At 41.2% G+C, this 26,044-nt stretch overlaps 1 protein-coding gene across 7 annotated transcripts in view; it reads right to left on the bottom strand.

Annotated features, from left to right (window-relative positions):
- The window catches only part of PKP4 (plakophilin 4), a 784,378-nt gene that overhangs the window by 323,510 nt on the left and 434,824 nt on the right, over positions 1–26,044 (bottom strand). For 6 of the 7 annotated variants that reach the window (XM_053698322.1, XM_053698321.1, XM_053698324.1 and 3 more), the window contains one exon: positions 22,034–22,604. In XM_053698322.1, coding sequence (XP_053554297.1) covers positions 22,034–22,604 — 571 coding nt within the window. The remainder of the gene's footprint in view (positions 1–22,033; positions 22,605–26,044) is intronic. The other variant, XM_053698326.1, reaches the window with a different exon arrangement.

Genomic DNA, 26,044 nt, shown 5'->3' with positions numbered 1-26,044 from the left:
GTAGGAGAAGAATCTCTACGACCGATAACAGAGAACCTATGAAATAGATCCCCGATAGGATGACCATAGCATTCAATAGGCAATACTCCCTTCACATCCCTCTATCATTCACTGCACTCTATCATGCTGCGATGCGCATATCAACGTAGAAAACAGAATTTATGTTTACCTGATAAATTACTTTCTCCAACGGTGTGTCCGGTCCACGGCGTCATCCTTACTTGTGGGATATTCTCTTCCCCAACAGGAAATGGCAAAGAGCCCAGCAAAGCTGGTCACATGATCCCTCCTAGGCTCCGCCTACCCCAGTCATTCGACCGACGTTAAGGAGGAATATTTGCATAGGAGAAACCATATGATACCGTGGTGACTGTAGTTAAAGAAAATAAATTATCAGACCTGATTAAAAAACCAGGGCGGGCCGTGGACCGGACACACCGTTGGAGAAAGTAATTTATCAGGTAAACATAAATTCTGTTTTCTCCAACATAGGTGTGTCCGGTCCACGGCGTCATCCTTACTTGTGGGAACCAATACCAAAGCTTTAGGACACGGATGAAGGGAGGGAGCAAATCAGGTCACCTAAATGGAAGGCACCACGGCTTGCAAAACCTTTCTCCCAAAAAATAGCCTCAGAAGAAGCAAAAGTATCAAACTTGTAAAATTTGGTAAAAGTGTGCAGTGAAGACCAAGTCGCTGCCCTACATATCTGATCAACAGAAGCCTCGTTCTTGAAGGCCCATGTGGAAGCCACAGCCCTAGTGGAATGAGCTGTGATTCTTTCAGGAGGCTGCCGTCCGGCAGTCTCGTAAGCCAATCTGATGATGCTTTTAATCCAAAAAAAGAGAGAGAGGTAGAAGTTGCTTTTTGACCTCTCCTGTTACCAGAATAAACAACAAACAAGGAAGATGTTTGTCTAAAATCCTTTGTAGCATCTAAATAGAATTTTAGAGCGCGAACAACATCCAAATTGTGCAACAAACGTTCCTTCTTCGAAACTGGTTTCGGACACAAAGAAGGCACGACTATCTCCTGGTTAATGTTTTAAACACTAAAAAACTCTAAGCCATCTCCGTGGAGATGTTGCCTGTACAACGGCAAAGAGAATGACTGGGGTAGGCGGAGCCTAGGAGGGATCATGTGACCAGCTTTGCTGGGCTCTTTGCCATTTCCTGTTGGGGAAGAGAATATCCCACAAGTAAGGATGACGCCGTGGACCGGACACACCTATGTTGGAGAAATCTAGCACAAACTTACTTCACCACCTCCATAGGAGGCAAAGTTTGTAAAACTGAATTGTGGGTTTGGTGGGGGGGTGTATTTATATGCATTTTGAGGTTTGGGAAATTTTGCCCCTCCTGGTAGGAATGTATATCCCATACGTCACTAGCTCATGGACTCTTGCCAATTACATGAAAGAAACAACTACATACACAGCCATCTTTCTAGGCCAATTATCCAATAATAGGACAGTCTTCAACGGCATCTCCCAGTGTCTAGCCCATATTGACTCACATATACCATATAGTATGCAATATAAAAAACGGTAATTCCAGTACCCCCATCAAGCATATAGGTCTACTGCTTACCCCTTCCCCGGTAGGGAATAATGTCAGCCTGTTCTGATATAACAAGTCTCCCCAAAATAAAGGACTGAACATACCTCAATGCTGCTTGTAGCATGACACCGTTCTCCACACTGAAGATTTTTCTTGCACTACCTTCAGAAGCTCTGTGGGAACCAGAATGGATCTTAGATAACGTTTGCCAAGATTATCAACATCAGGGCAGAAGAAATTAATGTCTCCATTCCTCTTAGGACTCCAGACTGACGATTTCTCCCTGAAGAAAATAGTACTCACTGGCACCATTTTAAAATTAAAAAAGCTTCTTGATTGAAGAATCTAAACTAACACCTCACTTTACCTCTTCCTATTACTAACACAGGCAAAGAGAATGACTGGGGGTGGAGGGAAGGGAGGAGATATATATACAGCTCTGCTGTGGTGCTCTTTACTACTTCCTGTTAGCAGGAGGATAAATCCCACAAGGATGAAATCCGTGGACTTGTCATATCTTGTAGAAGAAATTGAGATTCGACACACAAATTATATAATCTGCAAATCAAATACTGCAGAAGTTACATGCAAATACAAACCTATGTTACTGATTTTGCTCTCTCTAAGGAGCATGGGACAAAGCACAATTTTTACCAAAAGACAATAAGTGTTTATTGTCTCTAAGGAATTAAAAAAAAAGAAAAGAAAAAAAAAGTAAAGTAGGAGATCAGGGCTTCGAAGAAATCCGTTCTGTCCCTGTACCCAAACATGCAAACCATAATGATGTGCCACTTCACATTTAATAGGCACCAAATTTGAATAAAAAAAATGCTGGAAAAGCTACAGCGCTGAAGGGATTAATTCACCCTTGTACCATAAAGGGACATTAAACTGCACAGGACCAAGGTTACTACTCACCATGCTTTTGCACTTTATGCTGTACCAGCAGATTTGTTTAAAGTTGATCTCTTAATTTAACTCAGAGAATCCAGCTGCTAATGATCTGCATTTTATACTGGGCGCCACAATCTTGTAGCTCACATATTGTTACATCCTGTGACAGAAGCAGTGAACTTGCACAGATCTGTGATGTTACATGCTTTTTTTTTTTACAGCTGTACATTTCACTTCAGTTTAGCTCACATAATAGAGAGAGGAAGTGTTATATTTTGCAAATTTTTGCACAGTTTAAAAGATACATAACAAATATAAGCTCCAAGATAGGGGCACCCAGTGTAAAGATTATAAGCTTCACTACCAATAGTTGTAAGCGTTTAAAATAAGAGAACAACTTTAAGGAACGCTGCAGCACAGGAGGAAAAACAATATGGTGTGTGGTAACCCATGCTACTGTAGTTGTACTCAACAGATTTATGTCCCTTTAATGCTAGAGAACACTTTTAAAATGTTAATCAAAAGTAAGGTTACATTTAAAGGGACACTCAAGTCAAAATAAACTTTTATGATTGAGATAGAGCATACCGTTTTAAGACACTTTCCAATTTATAACATTTTGCTCAGTCTTGTTATACTCACACTTTCTGGGGAACAAGATTGTACTGAGCAAGTGCACAAGCTCACAGGGTATATTATACTATTCTGTGATTGGCTGATGTCTGTCACATGATATAGGGGGCCGGAAAAAGGGAGAAAATAATTTTTCAGAAAAAAATCTACTGCTTATTTGAAATTCAGAGTAGGTGTTAAATCATTGTCTTTTTACTGTGCACTTGTTAATTGTGCAATTCTACTGCATTGAGTGGTCCTTTAAGGTTTGGGAAGGTTATGGCCATAGGTTATGGCCTCTGCAATCCTGTTAGGAAAACTTAATAAAATAAGGTAGTAAGTGGTAAACAACAATAGTAGAACTTGTTAGGTTTTCTGTCCAATCCCATGTCAAGGGTAATATTTATTGATGAGTAATACAACATTATTACAATTTGGCTTTTGTTAAACAAATCACAGTTTTGTATGTTTTACAGGTATCCATACCTCCCAACATTTGTGGTTAAGTATGAGGGGCACAGGAGGTTGATAGGAGTTGGTCACCATTTTGTGGGGGGAGCTGTGTTGGGATGGAAGAGATCATGGGTGGCTAGTGGGCAGATTGTGGGTGGTCTGTGGATGTGTACGAGCAGATTGTGGGTGGTCTGTGGATGTGTACGGGCAGTTTGTGAGTGTTCCGTGGGTGGGGCTAAGGGAAAATTCTGCAAAGAGGGACATATGACTGTCTCAGATGGACAGAGCTTAGAATAAGGGACTGTCCCTCTCAAATAGGCTGGAAGGTTTGGGTATCCCAAAGAGTAAATCACTAAAAATAATATACATTCTGTACCAAAGTTGAAAATATTTTGGCAATTTTACTAGATTTTTCAGTGAGAAGTGCATATGTATCATATAGCAAGTTGACTTTCCCCTAACCCTCAGCATTTTTTTTATGTTCTACAACAACAAAATAACAACCTCTACATTAATTGACACAGAGGACAGCATGCTCTCAGAGCCTGTGCTAATTTACATCATTCTTAGAGGAGCTGCCGTGCAATCTGCAACATTCTATGCAGCCATATTCTGGAAGCTCATCCCTATGATTGCAAGAAGGGAAATATACAAACAGATTCAAAAACCCTTTTTTGTCACTGAGCTGCAAAAAACAACACATTCTTGTAATAAAAACAATGTATGCTTACCTGATAAATTAATTTCTTTCATGGTTATGAGAGTTCATGATCCATTACTCTTGGGAATTACTCTTCTCTACCTCTAGGAGGAGGCACAGATTCCCAAACTCGAAGAGCTCTATAAAATCCCTCCCCCCCTCACACATACATCAGTCAAATGTATAGCCAAGCAAAGTGAGGTAAGAAAAAGGAATAAGAGCCATAAAAGGAGCATTGAAAAAAGATAATCTAACTGCAAATAAACAGAATAGTGGGGTCTTGTGGACTCTCACCACCGTGGAAGAAATTAATTTATCAGGTAAGCATAAACTGTGTTTTCTTTCATACAGGTGGTGAGAATCCATGACCCATTAATCTTGGGAACTAATACCCAAACTGTGGAGGCCACAATTAATAACATAAAGGGAGGGATTTATCTTTTTTCACTGAGAAAATATATCCACAACAAAATGGTAGAATTTTGTAAAAGTATGCAAAGACGACCAAGTAGCTGCCTTGCAAATCTCATCAACTGAAAAGCCCAAGAAGTGGCAACTGACCTAGTAGAATGAGCAATTATCTGCTGTGGTGGAGGCTGACCTGTCTCCAAGTAAGCTTTGTGAATTAAAAGTTTTAACCAAGAGGCAAAAGAAACAGTAGAAGCTTTATGACCCTTCCCACGGCCAGAAAAAGGAATGAACAAACTAGAAGATTGTCAAAAGTCCTTAGTAGCATCAATATAATATTTAAATACCCCAACAACATCCAAAGAGTACAAAATATCTCTCTGAAGCATTCTTAGGATTAGGACACAAAGAAGGAACAACAATCTCTCCGCTAATATTTTCTGAAGAAATAACCTTAGGCAAAAAATCAAATGAGGTCCTTGTAACAGCTTTATCCTGATGAAATATCAGATGAGGATGATCACAAGAAAGAGCATGTAACTCACAAACTCTTCTAGCAGAAGAAATAGCACAAATATAACACTTTGCAAGAAAGTAGGTTAATATCCAGCTTATGCATAGGTTCAAAAGGAGGAGCCTGCAAAAACCTTAACACCAAATTAAGATTCCATGGAGGAGGAATTGGCTTGAGTGCAGGTTTAATACATACCAGAGCCTGAACAAAACTATAAATATCAGGAAGATTAGCAATATTTCTGTGGAACAAAACTCATAGGCCCTTATCCAGACACTGTAAAAACTACAAAATCCATGGATTTCTAAAAGAATGCCAGAAAAACCATGATCTATACACCAAGAAATAAAGGACTTCTAGACCTTGTGATAGATTCTCCTAGTTGCAGGCTTATGAGTCTGAATGAAGGTTTCAAAATCAGAGAAACCTCTACGTCTAAGGACAAAATGTTCAATTTCCATGCCATCACGTTAAGAGACTTGAGATCCGGATGGAAAAACGGACCTTGAGACAGAAGGTCTGACTGCAGAGGTAGAGACCAAGGTGGGCATCTGGACATCTGAACCAGGTCCGCATAACTAATCCTGCAAGGCCACACTGGGGCAATCAGGATTACAGACTACTTCTCTAGCCTTATCTTGGAAATTACTCTGGGAAGAAGTACTAGAGGTGGAAACAGATAAGCAGGCTAAAAAGTCCAAGGAACTACTAGAGCATCAACTAACTCTGCCTGAGGATACCTGGACCTAGCAAAGTATCTGTGAAGTTTGTTGTTCCATCGAGAGGCCATCAGATCTATCTCTTGGAGACCCCAAAGATCCGCAATCTGATTGAACACAACCTGAAGAGGCCACTCCCCTGGATGTAGAGATTGACGACTGAGAATGTCTGCCTCCCAGTTGTTCACCCCTGGAATATGAATTGCAGAGTCTAGACAAGAATTGGATTCCGCCCATGAGAGAATTTGAGACACCTCCAATATATCCAGGGAACTGTGAGTTCCCCTCTGATGGTTCACATAAATTACTGCTGTGACATTGTCTGTCTGAGAACGGACATGAGACTCCCTTTTAAACAGAGGCCAAACTTGAAGAGCCCTAACAATTACACAGATTTCTAGAACATTGATTGGTAACCTCACCTCCCGAGGATCCCAAACTCCCAGTGCTGTCAGAAACACCTAAACAGCTCCCCAACCTAAGAGATTTGCATTTGTATTGATCAGAGTCTAGGTCGGATGAGCAAGAAGCCCCCTGAATAATAAATTGATGATCCAGCCACCAAGTTAGAGACTGAATTGTACTGGTATCCAAAAACATCCTTTGAAACTCATTTGAAAATAAGCAAATGGAATTGCATCTGAAGCAGCAATCATGAAACCTAGAACTTCCGTACAAAGAGCAACCGAGGGAAAACGAGAAAGACTGAAATCGAACACCAATTATAACCTTCTCTGTTCTGTTAGAAAAAGGCTCAAAAGATACTGAATCTATTTGAAAACCCCAAAAAAGTTACCTCTGTCTGAGGAACCTGGAAAATTGATCCCCCAACCATGCTGTTGAAGAAACAACAAGAGTCAGTTTGTGTAAGATTCTGCTAAAGGAAAAGATGGAGCTTGAACAAAGAAGTGTGCACAAACCTATACACAAATCATACAAATCAATACTATACATAATCCAAGTGTATGTGTCCTTTTAATGAGGGTTTGCAACAGTCTTTATTTTACAAATAATTCGATTTTTCCTCAAAAAGAATGAGAAAAATACATCCGAGTAAAATTATGTGTCTTTTTCTTTGTTGTTGAAGAAACGTCAAATTAACTATTTGTAAAATAGACCGTTGCAACCCTCATTAAAAGGACACATACACCTGGAATTGTTGTAGTATTGGGTTGTATGACTTGTGTATAAGTTTGTGCACTTTATTGTTTATGTTAAACGATTTTATTGTGATAATTTTTATTTTGTTTAACAAACTGAAAATGCTTGTCCAGAAAGGCAAATCTCAGAAACTAGAAACGATCTTTGTGAACAGGAATATTAAAGTAAGTATCCTTTAAATCTATTGTGAAACTCTAGGATTGACCATTGGAACAAATAAAAGGGGACTTTCATTCATGAAGTATAAAATACTTCATGCTGAAAGCTCCTTTATTTGTTTCAAGCTGCAATGAGCTGCTCAGGCAGCCCACGGCAGAACGCTGTTTGTTTGAGAGGTGATGTTTTCAACTCTTAGCCAATAGCCGTGCGGGAACCAGAGGTGCCTTGCTTTTGAGTAGAGAAGTCAGCTTTTTGTTCCTTATTCTAACGAATGGAATTTCCCTCTAGACTTTTTGTCCTGAAGAAAAGCACCTTTACCTCCACTAACAGTAGATAGCTAAATTAGAACCAAAGAATGTACTGTATTTCCCTGACAGGAAAGAGATAATAGTCTGGATTTAGACACCATATCAGCAGATCAGGATTTAAGCCATAAGGCTCTCCTTGCAAGGACTGCAAAAAACGTGCTTTTGCCATTAATCGCCATAATATCAAGTACAGCATCACAAATTAAAGAATTTGTAGGCGAGTAAACCCAAAAGATTTGCTCTAGCAGAGTCATCAAAATACTACTCTGAAAGCCTAGACAACCAGTAAGTAGAAGCAGCAGCTACATCAGCAATAGAAATAGCCTGAGAACGTAGCCTGCATGTAAAAAGACAATTCTATTTTTCTGTCTAAAGGGTCCTTAAAAACAGAATTTATGTTTACCTGATAAATTTCTTTCTCCAACGGTGTGTCCGGTCCACGGCGTCATCCTTACTTGTGGGATATTCTCTTCCCCAACAGGAAATGGCAAAGAGCCCAGCAAAGCTGGTCACATGATCCCTCCTAGGCTCCGCCTACCCCAGTCATTCGACCGACGTTAAGGAGGAATAATAGCATAGGAGAAACCATATGGTACCGTGGTGACTGTAGTTAAAGAAAATAAATTATCAGACCTGATTAAAAAACCAGGGCGGGCCGTGGACCGGACACACCGTTGGAGAAAGAAATTTATCAGGTAAACATAAATTCTGTTTTCTCCAACATAGGTGTGTCCGGTCCACGGCGTCATCCTTACTTGTGGGAACCAATACCAAAGCTTTAGGACACGGATGAAGGGAGGGAGCAAATCAGGTCACCTAAATGGAAGGCACCACGGCTTGCAAAACCTTTCTCCCAAAAATAGCCTCAGAAGAAGCAAAAGTATCAAACTTGTAAAATTTGGTAAAAGTGTGCAGTGAAGACCAAGTCGCTGCCCTACATATCTGATCAACAGAAGCCTCGTTCTTGAAGGCCCATGTGGAAGCCACAGCCCTAGTGGAATGAGCCGTGATTCTTTCGGGAGGCTGCCGTCCGGCAGTCTCGTAAGCCAATCTGATGATGCTTTTAATCCAAAAAGAGAGAGAGGTAGAAGTTGCTTTTTTGACCTCTCCTTTTACCTGAATAAACAACAAACAGGGAAGATGTTTGTCTAAAATCCTTTGTAGCATCTAAATAGAATTTTAGAGCGCGAACAACATCCAAATTGTGCAACAAGCGTTCCTTCTTTGAAACTGGTTTCGGACACAGAGAAGGTACGATAATCTCCTGGTTAATGTTTTTGTTAGAAACAACTTTTGGAAGAAAACCAGGTTTAGTACGTAAAACCACCTTATCTGCATGGAACACCAGATAAGGAGGAGAACACTGCAGAGCAGATAATTCTGAAACTCTTCTAGCAGAAGAAATTGCAACTAAAAACAAAACTTTCCAAGATAATAACTTAATATCAACGGAATGTAAGGGTTCAAACGGAACCCCCTGAAGAACTGAAAGAACTAGATTGAGACTCCAAGGAGGAGTCAAAGGTTTGTAAACAGGCTTGATTCTAACCAGAGCCTGAACAAAGGCTTGAACATCTGGCACAGCTGCCAGTTTTTTGTGAAGTAACACCGACAAGGCAGAAATCTGTCCCTTCAGGGAACTTGCCGATAATCCTTTTTCCAATCCTTCTTGAAGGAAGGATAGAATCCTAGGAATCTTAACCTTGTCCCAAGGGAATCCTTTAGATTCACACCAACAGATATATTTTTTCCAAATTTTGTGGTAAATCTTTCTAGTTACAGGCTTTCTGGCCTGAACAAGAGTATCGATAACAGAATCTGAGAAACCTCGCTTCGATAAAATCAAGCGTTCAATCTCCAAGCAGTCAGCTGGAGTGAAACCAGATTCGGATGTTCGAACGGACCCTGAACAAGAAGGTCTCGTCTCAAAGGTAGCTTCCAGGGTGGAGCCGATGACATATTCACCAGATCTGCATACCAGGTCCTGCGTGGCCACGCAGGAGCTATCAAGATCACCGACGCCCTCTCCTGATTGATCCTGGCTACCAGCCTGGGGATGAGAGGAAACGGCGGGAACACATAAGCTAGTTTGAAGGTCCAAGGTGCTACTAGTGCATCCACTAGAGCCGCCTTGGGATCCCTGGATCTGGACCCGTAGCAAGGAACTTTGAAGTTCTGACGAGAGGCCATCAGATCCATGTCTGGAATGCCCCAAAGTTGAGTGACTTGGGCAAAGATTTCCGGATGGAGTTCCCACTCCCCCGGATGCAATGTCTGACGACTCAGAAAATCCGCTTCCCAATTTTCCACTCCCGGGATGTGGATAGCAGACAGGTGGCAGGAGTGAGACTCCGCCCATAGAATAATCTTGGTCACTTCTTCCATCGCTAGGGAACTCCTTGTTCCCCCCTGATGGTTGATGTACGCAACAGTCGTCATGTTGTCTGATTGAAACCGTATGAACTTGGTCCTCGCTAGCTGAGGCCAAGCCTTGAGAGCATTGAATATCGCTCTCAGTTCCAGAATATTTATCGGTAGAAGAGATTCTTCCCGAGACCAAAGACCCTGAGCTTTCAGGGATCCCCAGACCGCGCCCCAGCCCATCAGACTGGCGTCGGTCGTGACAATGACCCACTCTGGTCTGTGGAATGTCATCCCTCGTGACAGGTTGTCCAGGGACAGCCACCAACGGAGTGAGTCTCTGGTCCTCTGATTTACTTGTATCTTTGGAGACAAGTCTGTATAGTCCCCATTCCACTGACTGAGCATGCACAGTTGTAATGGTCTTAGATGAATGCGCGCAAAAGGAACTATGTCCATTGTCGCTACCATCAACCCGATCACTTCCATGCACTGAGCTACGGAAGGAAGAGGAACGGAATGAAGTATTCGACAAGAGTCCAGAAGCTTTGTCTTTCTGGCCTCTGTTAGAAAAATCCTCATTTCTGAGGAGTCTATAATTGTTCCCAAGAAGGGAACCCTTGTTGACGGGGATAGAGAACTCTTTTCCACGTTCACTTTCCAGCCGTGCGCTCTGAGAAAGGCCAGGACGATGTCCGTGTGAGCCTTTGCTCGAGGGAGGGACGACGCTTGAATCAGAATGTCGTCCAGGTAAGGTACAACTGCAATGCCCCTTGGTCTTAGCACAGCTAGAAGGGACCCTAGTACCTTTGTGAAAATCCTTGGAGCAGTGGCTAATCCGAAAGGAAGCGCCACGAACTGGTAATGTTTGTCCAGGAATGCAAACCTTAGGAACCGATGATGTTCCTTGTGGATAGGAATATGTAGATACGCATCCTTTAAATCCACCGTGGTCATGAATTGACCTTCCTGGATGGAAGGAAGGATAGTTCGAATGGTTTCCATCTTGAAAGATGGGACCTTGAGAAATTTGTTTAAGATCTTGAGATCTAGGATTGGTCTGAACGTTCCCTCTTTTTTGGGAACTATGAACAGATTGGAGTAGAACCCCATCCCTTGTTCTCTCAATGGAACAGGATGAATCACTCCCATTTTTAACAGGTCTTCTACACAATGTAAGAACGCCTGTCTTTTTATGTGGTCTGAAGACAACTGAGACCTGTGGAACCTTCCCCTTGGGGGAAGTCCCTTGAATTCCAGAAGATAACCCTGGGAGACTATTTCTAGCGCCCAAGGATCCAGAACATCTCTTGCCCAAGCCTGAGCGAAGAGAGAGAGTCTGCCCCCCACCAGATCCGGTCCCGGATCGGGGGCCGATATTTCATGCTGTCTTGGTAGCAGTGGCAGGTTTCTTTGCCTGCTTTCCCTTGTTCCAGCCTTGCATTGGTCTCCAAGCTGGCTTGGCCTGAGAAGTATTACCCTCTTGCTTAGAGGACGTAGCACCTTGGGCTGGTCCGTTTTTACGAAAGGGACGAAAATTAGGTCTATTCTTTGCCTTGAAAGGCCGATCCTGAGGAAGGGCATGGCCCTTACCCCCAGTGATATCAGAGATAATCTCTTTCAAGTCAGGACCAAACAGCGTTTTCCCCTTGAAAGGAATGTTTAGTAGCTTGTTCTTGGAAGACGCATCAGCCGACCAAGATTTCAACCAAAGCGCTCTGCGCGCCACAATAGCAAACCCAGAATTCTTAGCCGCTAACTTAGCCAATTGCAAAGAGGCGTCTAGAGAGAAAGAATTAGCCAATTTGAGAGCATTGACTCTGTCCATAATCTCCTCATAAGGAGGAGAGTCACTATCGAGCACCTTAAACAGTTCATCAAACCAGAAATATGCGGCTGTAGTGACAGGGACAATGCATGAAATGGGTTGTAGAAGGTAACCCTGCTGAACAAACATCTTTTTAAGCAAACCTTCTAATTTTTTATCCATAGGATCTTTGAAAGCACAACTATCCTCTATGGGAATAGTGGTGCGTTTGTTTAAAGTAGAAACCGCTCCCTCGACCTTGGGGACTGACTGCCATAAGTCCTTTCTGGGGTCGACCATAGGAAACAATTTTTTAAATATGGGGGGAGGGACGAAAGGAATACCGGGCCTTTCCCATTCTTTATTAACAATGTCCGCCACCCGCTTGGGTATAGGAAAAGCTTCTGGGAGCCCCGGCACCTCTAGGAACTTGTCCATTTTACATAGTTTCTCTGGGATGACCAAATTTTCACAATCATCCAGAGTGGATAATACCTCCTTAAGCAAAATGCGGAGATGTTCCAATTTAAATTTAAAAGTAATCACATCAGATTCAGCCTGCTGAGAAATGTTCCCTAAATCAGTAATTTCTCCCTCAGACAAAACCTCCCTGGCTCCCTCAGATTGGGTTAGGGGCCCTTCAGAGATATTAATATCAGCGTCGTCATGCTCTTCAGTAACTAAAACAGAGCATCCACGCTTACGCTGACAAGGGTTCATTTTGGCTAAAATGTTTTTGACAGAATTATCCATTACAGCCGTTAATTGTTGCATAGTAAGGAGTATTGGCGCGCTAGATGTACTAGGGGCCTCCTGAGTGGGCAAGACTCGTGTAGACGAAGGAGGGAATGATGCAGTACCATGCTTACTCCCCTCACTTGAGGAATCATCTTGGGCATCATTGTCATTATCACATAAATCACATTTATTTAAATGAATAGGAATTCTGGCTTCCCCACATTCAGAACACAGTCTATCTGGTAGTTCAGACATGTTAAACAGGCATAAACTTGATAAGAAAGTACAAAAAAACGTTTTGAAATAAAACCGTTACTGTCACTTTAAATTTTAAACTGAACACACTTTATTACTGCAATTGCGAAAAAACATGAAGGAATTGTTCAAAATTCACCAAACTTTCACCACAGTGTCTTAAAGCCTTGAAAATATTGCACACCAATTTTGGAAGCTTTAACCCTTAAAATAACGGAACCGGAGCCGTTTTAAGCTTTAACCCCTTTACAGTCCCTGGTATCTGCTTTGCTGAGACCCAACCAAACCCAAGGGGAATACGATACCAAATGATGCCTTCAGAAGTCTTTTATCAGTATCAGAGCTCCTCTCACATGCGACTGCATGCCATGCCTCTCAAAAACAAGTGCGCAACACCGGCGCGAAAATGAGACTCTGCCTATGCTTTGGGAAAGCCCCTAAAGAATAAGGTGTCTAAAACAGTGCCTGCCGATATAATTATATCAAAATACCCAGAATAAATGATTCCTCAAGGCTAAATAAGTGTTAATATCAATCGATTTAGCCCAAAAAATGTCTACAGTCTAAATAAGCCCTTGTGAAGCCCTTATTTACAATCGTAATAAACATGGCTTACCGGATCCCATAGGGAAAATGACAGCTTCCAGCATTACATCGTCTTGTTAGAATGTGTCATACCTCAAGCAGCAAAGGACTGCAAACTGTTCCCCCAACTGAAGTTAATGCTCTCAACAGTCCTGTGTGGAACAGCCATGGATTTTAGTTACGGTTGCTAAAATCATTTTCCTCATACAAACAGAATTCTTCATCTCTTTTCTGTTTCTGAGTAAATAGTACGTACCAGCACTATTTGAAAATAACAAACTCTTGATTGAATAATGAAAAACTACAGTTAAACACTAAAAAACTCTAAGCCATCTCCGTGGAGATGTTGCCTGTACAACGGCAAAGAGAATGACTGGGGTAGGCGGAGCCTAGGAGGGATCATGTGACCAGCTTTGCTGGGCTCTTTGCCATTTCCTGTTGGGGAAGAGAATATCCCACAAGTAAGGATGACGCCGTGGACCGGACACACCTATGTTGGAGAAAGAAGTACTGTCTTCCAAAGGAATAGTAGTAAGTTTAGCCAGAGTGGAAATTTGCCCCATCCACCTTGGGAACAGTTTCCCACAACTCTGTGCTAGCAACAGGTAAAGGATATAACTTTTTAAACCTTGCAGAAAGAATTAAAAGAATGGCCTGGCTTAGACCATCCCCTAGAAATCACGTCAGAGACAGCATAAGGAATAGGGAAAACCTCAGGAAGATTAACAACAGTCTTAAAATGTATTTATTTTTTGACACAAGTCCACGGATCATCTTAATTACTAATGGGATATTCACCTCCTGGTCAGCAGGAGGCGGCAAAGAGCACCACAGCAAAGCTGTTAAATAGCTCCTCCCTTCCCTCCCACTCCAGTCATTCGACCGAAGTTAAAGATAGAAAGGAAAAACCAAGGTGCAGAGGTGTCTGAAGTTTATAATAACCAACGTGTCTTTCAAAACAGAGCGGGCCGTGGACTCATCTTGTCAAAAAAGAAATACATTTATCAGGTAAGCATAAATTTTCTTTTCTTTTTAATGACGCAATGAGTACACGGATCATCTTAATTACTAATGGGATTCAATACCCAAGCTAGAGTACACAGATGATACGGGAGGGACAAGACAGGGAACCTAAACGGAAGGCACCACTGCTTGAAGAACCTTTCTCCCAAAAGCGGCCTCAGCCAAAGCAAAAGTGTCAAATTTATAGAACTTTGAAAAAGTGTGAACAGAGGACCAAACTGCAGCCTTGCAAATCTGATCCACAGAAGCTTAATTCTTGAATGCCCATGAGGAAGCAATGGCCCTCGTGGAATGAGCCGCAACTCTGCCTCTGGAAGGCTGCTATCCAGCAGTCTCAAATGCAAAACGTAAGATACTCTTCCACCAAAAAGAAAGAGAAGTAGCCGTAGCTTTCTGTCCCTTACGTTTTCCTGAGAAAACCAAACACAAGGCAGAAGGTAAAACTTTAAAGCACAGACTACGTCCAAATTGTGCAGAAGCCGTTCCTTCTGAGAAGTAGGATTAGAACACAAGAAATGAACAATACTCTCCTGATTAATGTTCCGATCAGAAACAACCTTAGGAAGAAATCCTAATTTAGTACGTAAAACTACCTTATCAGAAAGAAAAATAAGGTAAGGGGACTCATACTGTAATGCCGAGAGTTCTGACACTCTGAGAGCAGAAGAAATAAAACTGTCCAAGATAACAATTTAATATATAAGTAATGTCTAGGCTCAAACTGAGTCCTTGAAGAACTTTAAGAACGAATTCAAACTCCATGGAGGAGTAGCTTGTTGGAACACAGGTCTGATTCTGACCAAGGCCTGACCAAACGAATGTATGTCTGGGAAGACCGCCAGACGAACCTGAAACAAAATAGACAAGGCAGCTATGACTTGTAGAAAATTCTAGGAATCCGATCCCTATTCCCTTTAAGAGTATCCTCTGGATTCACACCAATATAAATATTTACACCATATCATATGGGTAAAGATCTTCTAGACACAGGCTTACAAGCCTGATTCATGGTCTCAATGACCAATTCCTAATCTATGCTTGTACAAAGTAAAGCTTCCATCTTCCAGTAGATAACTTCAGGGAAAATATTTTCGGATAAAAGAAGGTCCCTGACATAGAAGGTCCTTCCTCCACGGAGACTCCCAGGTGGAAGATGTGACATGTCCCCCAGGACTGCATACCAATTCTGCGGCCCACGCCAGTGAAATGAGGCCCACCGGCGCCCTCTCCTGCTTAGTTCGAGCAAAGGCTCCAGGAGAAAAATCAAATGGAGGAATTAAATATGCCATATTGAAATTCCAAGTTAATGCCAAGGCGTCTATTAGAACAGTCTGAGGGACCTTTGACCTCAATCCGTACCTCAGGCACTTAACATTTTGATGAGAAATCATGAAATTCAATTGCAACTGACCCCATGGAGAATCAGGCTGGAAAGCACTCCCAGCCATAATTCCCACCACTGATGAAGTATGATCCAACTTAAACCTGATAAACCTCGCCGAAGCTGAGGTCAGACTAGGAGAGGATTGAAGATCACTCTCATTTTTCAAATGCTTATGGGAAGTCCATATTCCCTGCTCTTAGAAGGCCCCAAACAGTTCCCCAGCCCACAGGCTGGCTAACTGTTGGCCCATTCACCCAGAAGAACTTTGAAAGCAGGTTCTCTGGGAGCAAAGATCCAGAGACAACCACCAAAGTATTCTTAAATGCTGCACTGAGCCACTGATGTGACTGTCGAGTTAGGCAAGAATCGAAAAAATTCTTGAATTCCTGACTACTGTCAGCTTCATTGATGAGGAGACTAATATAGTTTTCCAAGAAAAACTACCCTTGTAGTTGGAACTAAGGAACTCTTTTCCAAATTGACCTTCCATTCAGGAGACCGCAGAAAAAATTGTGCGTAATCCGGCTCGTTGAAAGAAAGGCGCCTGAACCAGAATGTTGTCACTGCAGTGTTACGCAATCGAAGTACCACCAACAGTGAACCCAGAACCCTCAAGAAAATTCTGAGAACTGTGACCAGGCTGAAAAAGGTCACGAGTTGAAAGGTTTGTCTTGAAAAGAAAAACTTTAGAAAATTAAGAGATAGTCCTCATTGATGGGAACATGCATTTAGTATGCATCCTTCAATTCTCCCGTGGTCTTAATTGACCCTTTTGGACCAACGAAAGATTAGATAAATAGTTTCCCTCTTGAAATACAGCACTTTGAGAACCCTGTGTGGATTCTAAAATAGGTCTGAAGATTCCCTCCTTTTTGGGAACCTCGAACAGATAGGAATAGTATCCCCGACCTCATTCCTGCATTGGACCAGGAACTGTCACTCCCAGGTCGGAGAGGATCCGTACACAGTGTAAGAACGCCTCTCCCTATGTCTTGAAAGCAGGAAAAATCATGAAGTCTAATTTGTATCCCTGGGACACAATGTACATCCCCCAGGGATCATGATCACAAAACCAAACCTGATTGAAAAAGGAAACAGTGCCCCGTTACGAATCGGGTGCACCCCCCTCATGCTGTCTTTGATTCAACAGCAGGCTTCTTGGACTGTTTTCCCCTATACTAAGCCTGATAGGGTCTCCAGGAAAGCTTAAACTGCTTCTGCATGGGAGAAGGAGTGGAAGGATTTCCCTAGAAATCTCAAAAGGAACAAAATTATCTCTGACGTCCCTTTACACTATTTTTCTTATCCTGTAGATGAAACATCAGCAGATAAAGATCTTACCATAGTACTCTGCGGGCTAATATGGCAAAGCCTGAATCATAGCTCCAAACTTAATAAACCTCTGTATTAAAGGAGACTACTAACTTAAGGTCCTTAACCTATCCCTGCGAGAGGGGTATCTGTCCAATAGAAACAGACAATGCATCAAACTAGTACGCCGCCGCACTGGAGACAGTAGCCATACCAGCAGCAGGTTGACAATGTAAACTCTCTAACTTCTATCCATAGGGTCTTTCTCCTGCATAGAGTCCTTAAGGAACCACTATCCTCCATGCGAAAAGTATCTCCCTTGGCTAGCGTGGAATTCTCATCCACCCTGGGTATCGTATTCCTTTTAAGGGAAGGAGAAAAAGGGCATCTCCCATGCCTTAGCAAAAATTCTATAGCCCTATCTGGTACAGGAAATACTTCCACCCTGAAGGGCACATCACAATATTAGTGTAACCTACTGAACACTCATGGCTAGACTACACCGGTAATGACGGGGTCACCCAGGGTAGCTAAAAACTCCTCAAGTAGCAAATGGAGGTATTCAAGCTAAGACAGAAGGACAACAAACTCAGGATCAGATATGAGTCTGAGAATTCCTTATCAGATACTACTGCAGTATCTTCCTCCTTCAGTTACAGGAAAGAAACATTTGGATCAGATACAACTGAATCAATCACACTATTCCTTGATTGAAAATATGTCCTCTTGCACTTTTCCCTTTTACAGCGTGGGAAAAACAGACAATGCATTAATTACAAGATAACTCCAGGTGGAGTGTGAGAGGAAACGCAGGGCACTGCATGTGGGCTATAAAATTTTTGGGACACCTTAGGAGAAATTTGTGGCATATTTTGACCCTTGTCAATAGGCTCCTAAGCAGCATGTGCCTAAAGAGGAGTAGGTTCAGAACAAGTTTATCTTTATCAATAAAAGATCTCTCAATAAACGAGAAATAGAAAAGGATTGGGAGTACCACATTGGCATCCCATCCTAAAACAAGAGACCCCTAGCAGGGCCTCCTGGTCCAACTTGAGTCAGTTGGAACGTTTTTAATAAAAAAATAACACATAAAAAATGTTAATGTCTCTTTAAATTTTAAACTAACTTTTTTAGTCGTAGGGCTTCCTGGTCCATCCTGAGTCACAAAGGATGAATTACACAAATAAACAGCTGGAATTTCTTAAAGTGAAGGTAAAGTTAATACCCCTAGGATTCATCAATGCTTAGAATATAATAAGTTTACTATGATCGCTAAAAAGAAAATTCTCATTTGTTGAAAAAAATTAGGCTTTAATTAATTATGTTTTTTCCTACCGTTACAGGGCAAACTCCTCCCATCATTTACTTCCCATATTGCCGTTATGTGACGTATAGAGCATTCCCACCCGCTCGATACGTATCTCTAATGCGCGGTCACGAAGATACTCTCTAATGCCCATGCGCAAATCGGCGGTTTACCAGTGTCTCCAATGCGCTAGTAACATAGTACTCAATGAATAACAAAGCGTTCATTGAGTACTATGTTATTTGTAAACAAGAACAGCTTTAGTACTTTTGGAGCCGTCCGCGACAGCAGATGCTGTTTCTTGCCTAAACGATCCAATGCGCATGAGCCAAACGGGAGCGCGCTCCAGACACAATTTTCGTCATGGAAAATTCTTGAGCATGCGTAGGCTAAGATGTGCAGAAATAACTTAGATTAGCATGCAAATATAGCATAACGTATCTACACCTCAGTATAATCTTGCTGAGGTGCCATCTGGCCATCAGAATAATACATTGCAAACTTTGTTTATTACCAAAATGTACATAAAATAAAGGTTACTTCTGTAATCATAAACAGATCCGGTCTGCAGCTTTTTTTATATAGCGCTGGCCGGCCCCACATATATAAGGAAAACACTCAAGACTTTGCTAGAATTAGATAATTGCTCTACCTTCCGTTAGATCGGAATTGATGTAGAGTGCGCAGCCTAACACAGCCTCAAACATAGCTCCGCCCCTCGTGGGCGTGATAACACTATCTCCCAGTCACCATGCTATTGTGCCTAGAGATAGATAGTGCAGCCCAAAACGGCGCCAAAACTAGCTCCGCCCATCGTGGGCATAACAACTAACAATCTCCCGGTCGCCATTATTATGTATTAGAGATAGGCCACCGGGAGCTAACTGAACCCTTTCTGCAAACCCTGTTGCGAACTTGGGGATAAATCTTGCTACCGCCTGTAAGATGGCACTAGAGCCCCTATGTGTGACCCACACAAACACCTCCTCCTGAGTCCCTTTTAATTTACTCAGTCCAAGGTATTGCCAAGAGTAAAAGCCACCTTCTAGTTCTCAGCCCCAGTGCCTGCTAACAACGTGCTGTCACAGGATCCCCTCCTCTATCTAGATAGGAGTTGAGTTATGTCCCAATAAAGTGCTCCACTTCCTCTGAGCTTCTCCAGACCCAGAATAAAAAGTCAGCCCTTACCTTTTAATTCTGCCCGACAGCAGGGCAGCTCAGCAGGTTTAAGAGGTCCTCTCCCTCCTATAGCCCTGTGGAAAAAGATAAAGCCTGAGTAATCTTACTTAGGCTATCAGGAATAGGGCAGCATAAATGTATGGGAGGCGCAGTGAGAATTATATCCCACAAGTTCCCATTGCTCTAAAGCCACCATTGCTCTAATGAAGAGACTGATTTGGACTATGGCTACACCCTAGAACAAAGCAGCACAATCTTGTACAACTTAAAAAATAATAAACTCTTGATTGAAGAATATTATTTAAAGGGACAGTCTACACCAGAATTTTTATTGTTTTAAAAGATAGATAATCCCTTTATTATCCATTCCCCAGTTTTGAATAACCAACACAGTTATAATAATAATATACTTTTAACCTCTGTGATTATCTTGTATCTAAGCCTCTGCAAACTGCCCCTTTATTTCAGTTCTTTTGACAGACTTGCAGTCTAGCCAATCAGTGCCTGCTCCCAGATAACTTCACGTGCACGAGCACAGTGTTATCTATATGAAATACGTGAACTAACACCCTCTAGTGGTGAAAAACTGTTAAAATACATTCAGAAAAGAGGTGGCCTTCAAGGTCTAAGAAATTAGCATATGAACCTCCTAGGTTAAGCTTTCAACTAAGAATACCAAGAGAACAAAGCAAAATTGGTGATAAAAGTAAACTGGAAAATTGTTTAAAATTACATGCTCTATCTGAATCATTAAAGTTTATTTTGGCCTAGACTGTCCCTTTAACACCTCACTTTACCACATCCTATCACTAATGTAGGCAAAGAGAATGACTGGAGTGGGAGGGAAGAGAGGAGCTATTCAACAGCTTTGCTGTGGTGCTCTTTGCTGCCTCCTGCTGACCAGGAGGTGAATATCCCATTAGTAATTAAGATGATCCGTGGACTCATCGTGTCATTAAAAAGAAAAGGAAAGGTTTCATCATCAGATGAAGATTCATCATAACTAGAGGAATTCACACCATATGAAGACAAAACAGTATCCCTGGTCTCAGGACACATAGTGAATAGTACATGTAGAAGGTAAAATCTGATTGGGCCTTTTACGCTTGTTTGAAGGTGGAAGAGCAGCCAAAGCCTAAGAAACTGCAGCCTTGATAAACTTCAAGTATTCTCCTGTAATGAACAAACAGTAGGTGCATCAACACCCAAAAAAACAGTACTAGATTGGTCTAATAGCATAATCAAATCTAAACATTAGCCACATAAAGAGCTGGAGAAAAATAATGGTAGAAAAGGTGTTAAGGAGATTCAGTTTCTTGGGTAGATTTAGGGACAAAAATCCGACTGCTCCATTATAGTATATGGCAAAGAAATGCAATAAACGCTAGAACTCCCTTAAAAAAGTTCTTGAGGAATAGACACCACTTACCCCCTCCTAAGTAGCTTTTTAAATAAACTCATAGGTACAATGTGCGCTAAGCGGAACTGCAAAACAAAGCAGGAAACATTAACATCAAATCAGAGGACAGATAATGCTCATCAGCTAGAAATAATGCACAATAAAAAACTAATAGCTAAGAAGTAATTTAGTGTGCCCAAATTAGACGCGTGCATAGCCAAGGACAAACGTGTGCTAACCCGTTGTGCGTAAACTGGCCAATGTGCGAGTAAACTATAGAATAACAAAGGGACATGCGCTAACCCAACAAGCGTTAACCCGGCGTGCACAACTGTGCCACACGTAACCCTACGCACAAAATACAAAGTGCACCAAAAAAGCAGACAAGCGCAAAACAATAGTAAAAAGTATCTATCCCAGGGCTATATATATATATATATATATATATATATATATATATATATATATATATTAAAAAGTGCCCATAACATAGCTATAGGCATGCTATATTTAATAAAATATACTCACCAATAGACACTTGTCCACTAGGAAACAAACAACAGATAGCTAAACAAGTACTGAAACATATCAGCAGAGGTTATGGAATAGGAGTATATTGTAATCCATAAAGGGAGGCAAATCCCTGCGACCAATTATGGAGGGTTTCCCTTGAGGTAAAAAAAGAATCACAAATCATTACCATATACATCCCTCTGACAAGTGTCTTGCTCTGAAAACCCCTCTCTCTGAATATTCAAATGTACAACTTCATTCTTCAACCACCTCCAGCAGAGGCAAATTAAGGAATGAGGTATGTGTGAGGTGGGAGGGTTTTTATAGAGCTCTTGGGGTTTAGGAATCTCTCTCTCCACCTGGTGGTAGAGAAGAGCAATCCCCAAGAATAATGAATTGTGGACTCTCCCCACCTGTTTGAATGAAATGGCAGCTTAAAGGTTTCAGAAACACATGTTTATGCACATCTTTTGCAATGCATTGCTTGACTGTTGATAAGTACAAAAATACTAAGCTACATATTGTAATCTTTCATAGAGAGGTGAATAACATGCATTTAGATAAATTAAATTAATAATTACAATTACATAGAAATATATATATATATATATATATATATATATATATATATATAAAGCCATACATTTAAAATATGTCCCAGATGTTAAATGTGCTATGTACCTACCTGTAAGGCTGTCAGGTCGTGGTGGAACCATTCGTTCATAAATGTCATACTGTTGCTGACCAATGTCAATATCATGCAAGTTCCTTTGTAAAGTCCCCAGGTGCTGTGGAACTGCGGTCATTCCAGCCCGCTTTGGAGAGGAGGAGGTTCCCACTGGAGCTTGGGATGAAGTACCACTTCTTGCTTGTGCATCAGATAAGGTCAGAGGTGAACCAACTCGCACAGATGTCCCTAGGGTCTGATAAGATGAAGTCATACTATTTGGATTTGAATTTTGCCTGGAAGTAATTGAACCAAATCTTCTCACAGTTGTTGGTGAGTTTGATCTGCGCACAGTGTATGGGGAAGCAGCTCTCTGAGAAGGCAATGTAGTAGAAGAATATATGTTTGAAGTAGGAAGTGGCCTTGGATCTGTTACCGATGGAGAGCCATATGCACTTCCATGAGAAGTTCTCAATGACCCTCTAGATGGAGAAACTCCAGAGCCAATTACATAAGAGGGTGATTGTGATCTTGAAGGAACAGAGCTCACACGCCTAACTGCTCGGCTGGATGCCATATTATTTGTTTGCTAAAAAAAGTTAGATATTTTATAGTTACTATTAATTTAATGGCAGACTAAATAAGTGAAAACAAAGACTACAATATGTTTTGTGTATATGTTTTGTTTTAGTATTATTTATTTTACTACTCTGCAATATTTGCTTCATCAAACCACTAATTAGTTTTTGCTTGGATTGCTTATTTTATTGCTTAGATTTTCATAGTGGCAAATTGTCTAGTTATACATTTTTCATGACAAGACTGCATGCAACCAAAAGAAAAATTTAACTTTTTTTCAATGTGCATTAACAAGAGCATTGATATAGAGAATTTAGGGAAAGCATTTAAAAAATTTAATTAAAAACAAATAAAATAAAAAAAATATATATATTATACCCAAACACATATATACATACATGTATGTACCAGAAAAACATAATTTATGTATGAACTTACCTAACAAATTAATTTCTTTCATGGTGGCGAGAGTCCATGAGCTTGTTACTTATGGGATATACATTCCTACCAGGAGGCAGCAAAGTTTCCAAAACCTCAAGAGCCTATAAATACCCCTCCCACCTCCCTCATACCTCAGTTTAACGTATAGCCAAGTTGGTGAGGCGTTAAGGAGTAAAAGCAAGAAACAAGAGCAGGGAGAAAAAAAAAAAAAGACTCCACAAGCTTATTACTGATGGGATATAATACTCAAGATGTGGAAGTCCACGAGTAACAATAAAGGGAGGGATAAATAAAAAACAGCTATTTTCAATGAGAAATAAAATCCAAAAAATAATTAGTCTTATAAAACCAAAAATAAATAAATAAATTCAGGCACTAGAATCCAACAGACCGCTGCCTAAAGAACCTTTCTACCAAAAACGGCTTCTGAAGAGGCAAAAACATAAAAATGGTAAAAGTAATAGTAAAGAAGCAAAGAAGACCAAGTTTCATTCTTGAAAGCCCAAGATGTTTATGCTTCACCACCTCCTAAGGAGGCAAACATTTTAAACTAAGGTATGAGTGAGGTGGGAGGGGTATTTATAGGCATTTGAGGTTTGGGAAACTTAGCCTCCTCCTGGTAGGAATGTATATCCCATCAGTAACAAGCTTGTGGACTCTCGCCACCTATATGCAAAAATGAATATACAATAAGAATAAAACATTTTAGTAATGGTATATAACAGAAAATCAAATTGAGCTTTATGCTTAAAGGGACAGTCTGCTTGATTTTTTTTTATTGTTTAAAAAGATAGATAAAACCTTTACTACCCCATTCCCGAGCTCTGCATAACCAATATTGTTATATTAATATATTTTATAGCCTCTAAGATTCCCCTGATCAGTATTACAGTTTTTTACAATCTTGCACTACAGCCAGACAATGCTTGTTCATGTGTGCCAAATAGATAACATTGTGCTTAGTTCAGTGGAGAATGATAATGGCTTCACAAGAACCAGCACTAATTGGCTAAAATGCAAGATTGTAAAAACCTAAAAACAAAACAAAAAAAACCCCACTGCAATTAGGGGCAGTCCGTGGGGACTTAGATACAGGTAATCATAGAGGTAACACGTATATTAAAATAACAGTGTTGGTTATACAAAACTGTGGAATGAATAATAAAAGGATAATCTATCTTTTTAAACAACAACAATGTTCAAGTAGACTGTCCCTTAAAAACAGAATTTATGCTTACCTGATAAATTACTTTCTCCAATGGTGTGTCCGGTCCACGGCGTCATCCTTACTTGTGGGATATTCTCTTCCCCAACAGGAAATGGCAAAGAGCCCAGCAAAGCTGGTCACATGATCCCTCCTAGGCTCCGCCTACCCCAGTCATTCGACCGACGTACAGGAGGAAATATGCATAGGAGAAACCATATGATACCGTGGTGACTGTAGTTAGAGAAAATAATTCATCAGACCTGATTAAAAAAACCAGGGCGGGCCGTGGACCGGACACACCGTTGGAGAAAGTAATTTATCAGGTAAGCATAAATTCTGTTTTCTCCAACATAGGTGTGTCCGGTCCACGGCGTCATCCTTACTTGTGGGAACCAATACCAAAGCTTTAGGACACGGATGAAGGGAGGGAGCAAATCAGGTCACCTAAATGGAAGGCACCACGGCTTGCAAAACCTTTCTCCCAAAAATAGCCTCCGAAGAAGCAAAAGTATCAAATTTGTAAAATTTGGCAAAAGTGTGCAGTGAAGACCAAGTCGCTGCCTTACATATCTGGTCAACAGAAGCCTCGTTCTTGAAGGCCCATGTGGAAGCCACAGCCCTAGTGGAGTGAGCTGTGATTCTTTCAGGAGGCTGCCGTCCGGCAGTCTCATAAGCCAATCGGATAATGCTTTTAAGCCAAAAAGAAAGAGAGGTAGAAGTTGCTTTTTGACCTCTCCTTTTACCAGAATAAACAACAAACAAAGAAGATGTTTGTCTGAAATCTTTAGTAGCCTCTAAATAGAATTTTAGAGCACGGACTACGTCCAAATTGTGTAACAAACGTTCCTTCTTTGAAACTGGATTCGGACACAAAGAAGGTACAACTATCTCCTGGTTAATATTTTTGTTGGAAACAACTTTCGGAAGAAAACCAGGCTTAGTACGCAAAACCACCTTATCTGCATGGAACACCAGATAGGGCGGAGAACACTGCAGAGCAGATAACTCTGAAACTCTTCTAGCAGAAGAAATTGCAACCAAAAACAAAACTTTCCAAGATAATAACTTAATATCTACGGAATGTAAGGGTTCAAACGGAACCCCTTGAAGAACTGAAAGAACTAGATTTAGACTCCAGGGAGGAGTCAAAGGTCTGTAAACAGGCTTGATTCTAACCAGAGCCTGAACAAATGCTTGAACATCTGGCACAGCTGCCAGCCTTTTGTGAAGTAAAACAGATAAAGCAGAGATCTGTCCCTTCAGAGAACTTGCAGATAATCCTTTCTCCAAACCCTCTTGTAGAAAGGAAAGAATCTTAGGAATTTTTATCTTGTTCCATGGGAATCCTTTAGATTCACACCAACAGATATATTTTTTCCATATCTTATGGTAAATTTTTCTAGTTACAGGCTTTCTAGCCTGAATCAGAGTATCTATTACAGAATCTGAAAACCCACGCTTTGATAAAATCAAGCGTTCAATCTCCAAGCAGTCAGTTGGAGGGAAACCAGATTCGGATGTTCGAATGGACCTTGAACAAGAAGGTCCTGTCTCAAAGGTAGCTTCCATGGTGGAGCTGATGACATATTCACCAGGTCTGCATACCAAGTCCTGCGTGGCCACGCAGGAGCTATCAAGATCACCGAAGCCCTCTCCTGATTGATCCTGGCTACCAGCCTGGGAATGAGAGGAAACGGTGGGAATACATAAGCTAGGTTGAAGGCCCAAGGTGCTACTAGTGCATCCACTAGAGTCGCCTTGGGATCCCTGGATCTGGACCCGTAACAAGGAACCTTGAAGTT

This window comes from Bombina bombina, chromosome 1, assembly GCF_027579735.1.
Source record: "Bombina bombina isolate aBomBom1 chromosome 1, aBomBom1.pri, whole genome shotgun sequence".
NCBI classification, from domain to species: Eukaryota; Metazoa; Chordata; class Amphibia; order Anura; family Bombinatoridae; genus Bombina; species Bombina bombina.
This window is presented reverse-complemented; position numbering and strand designations above follow the sequence as displayed.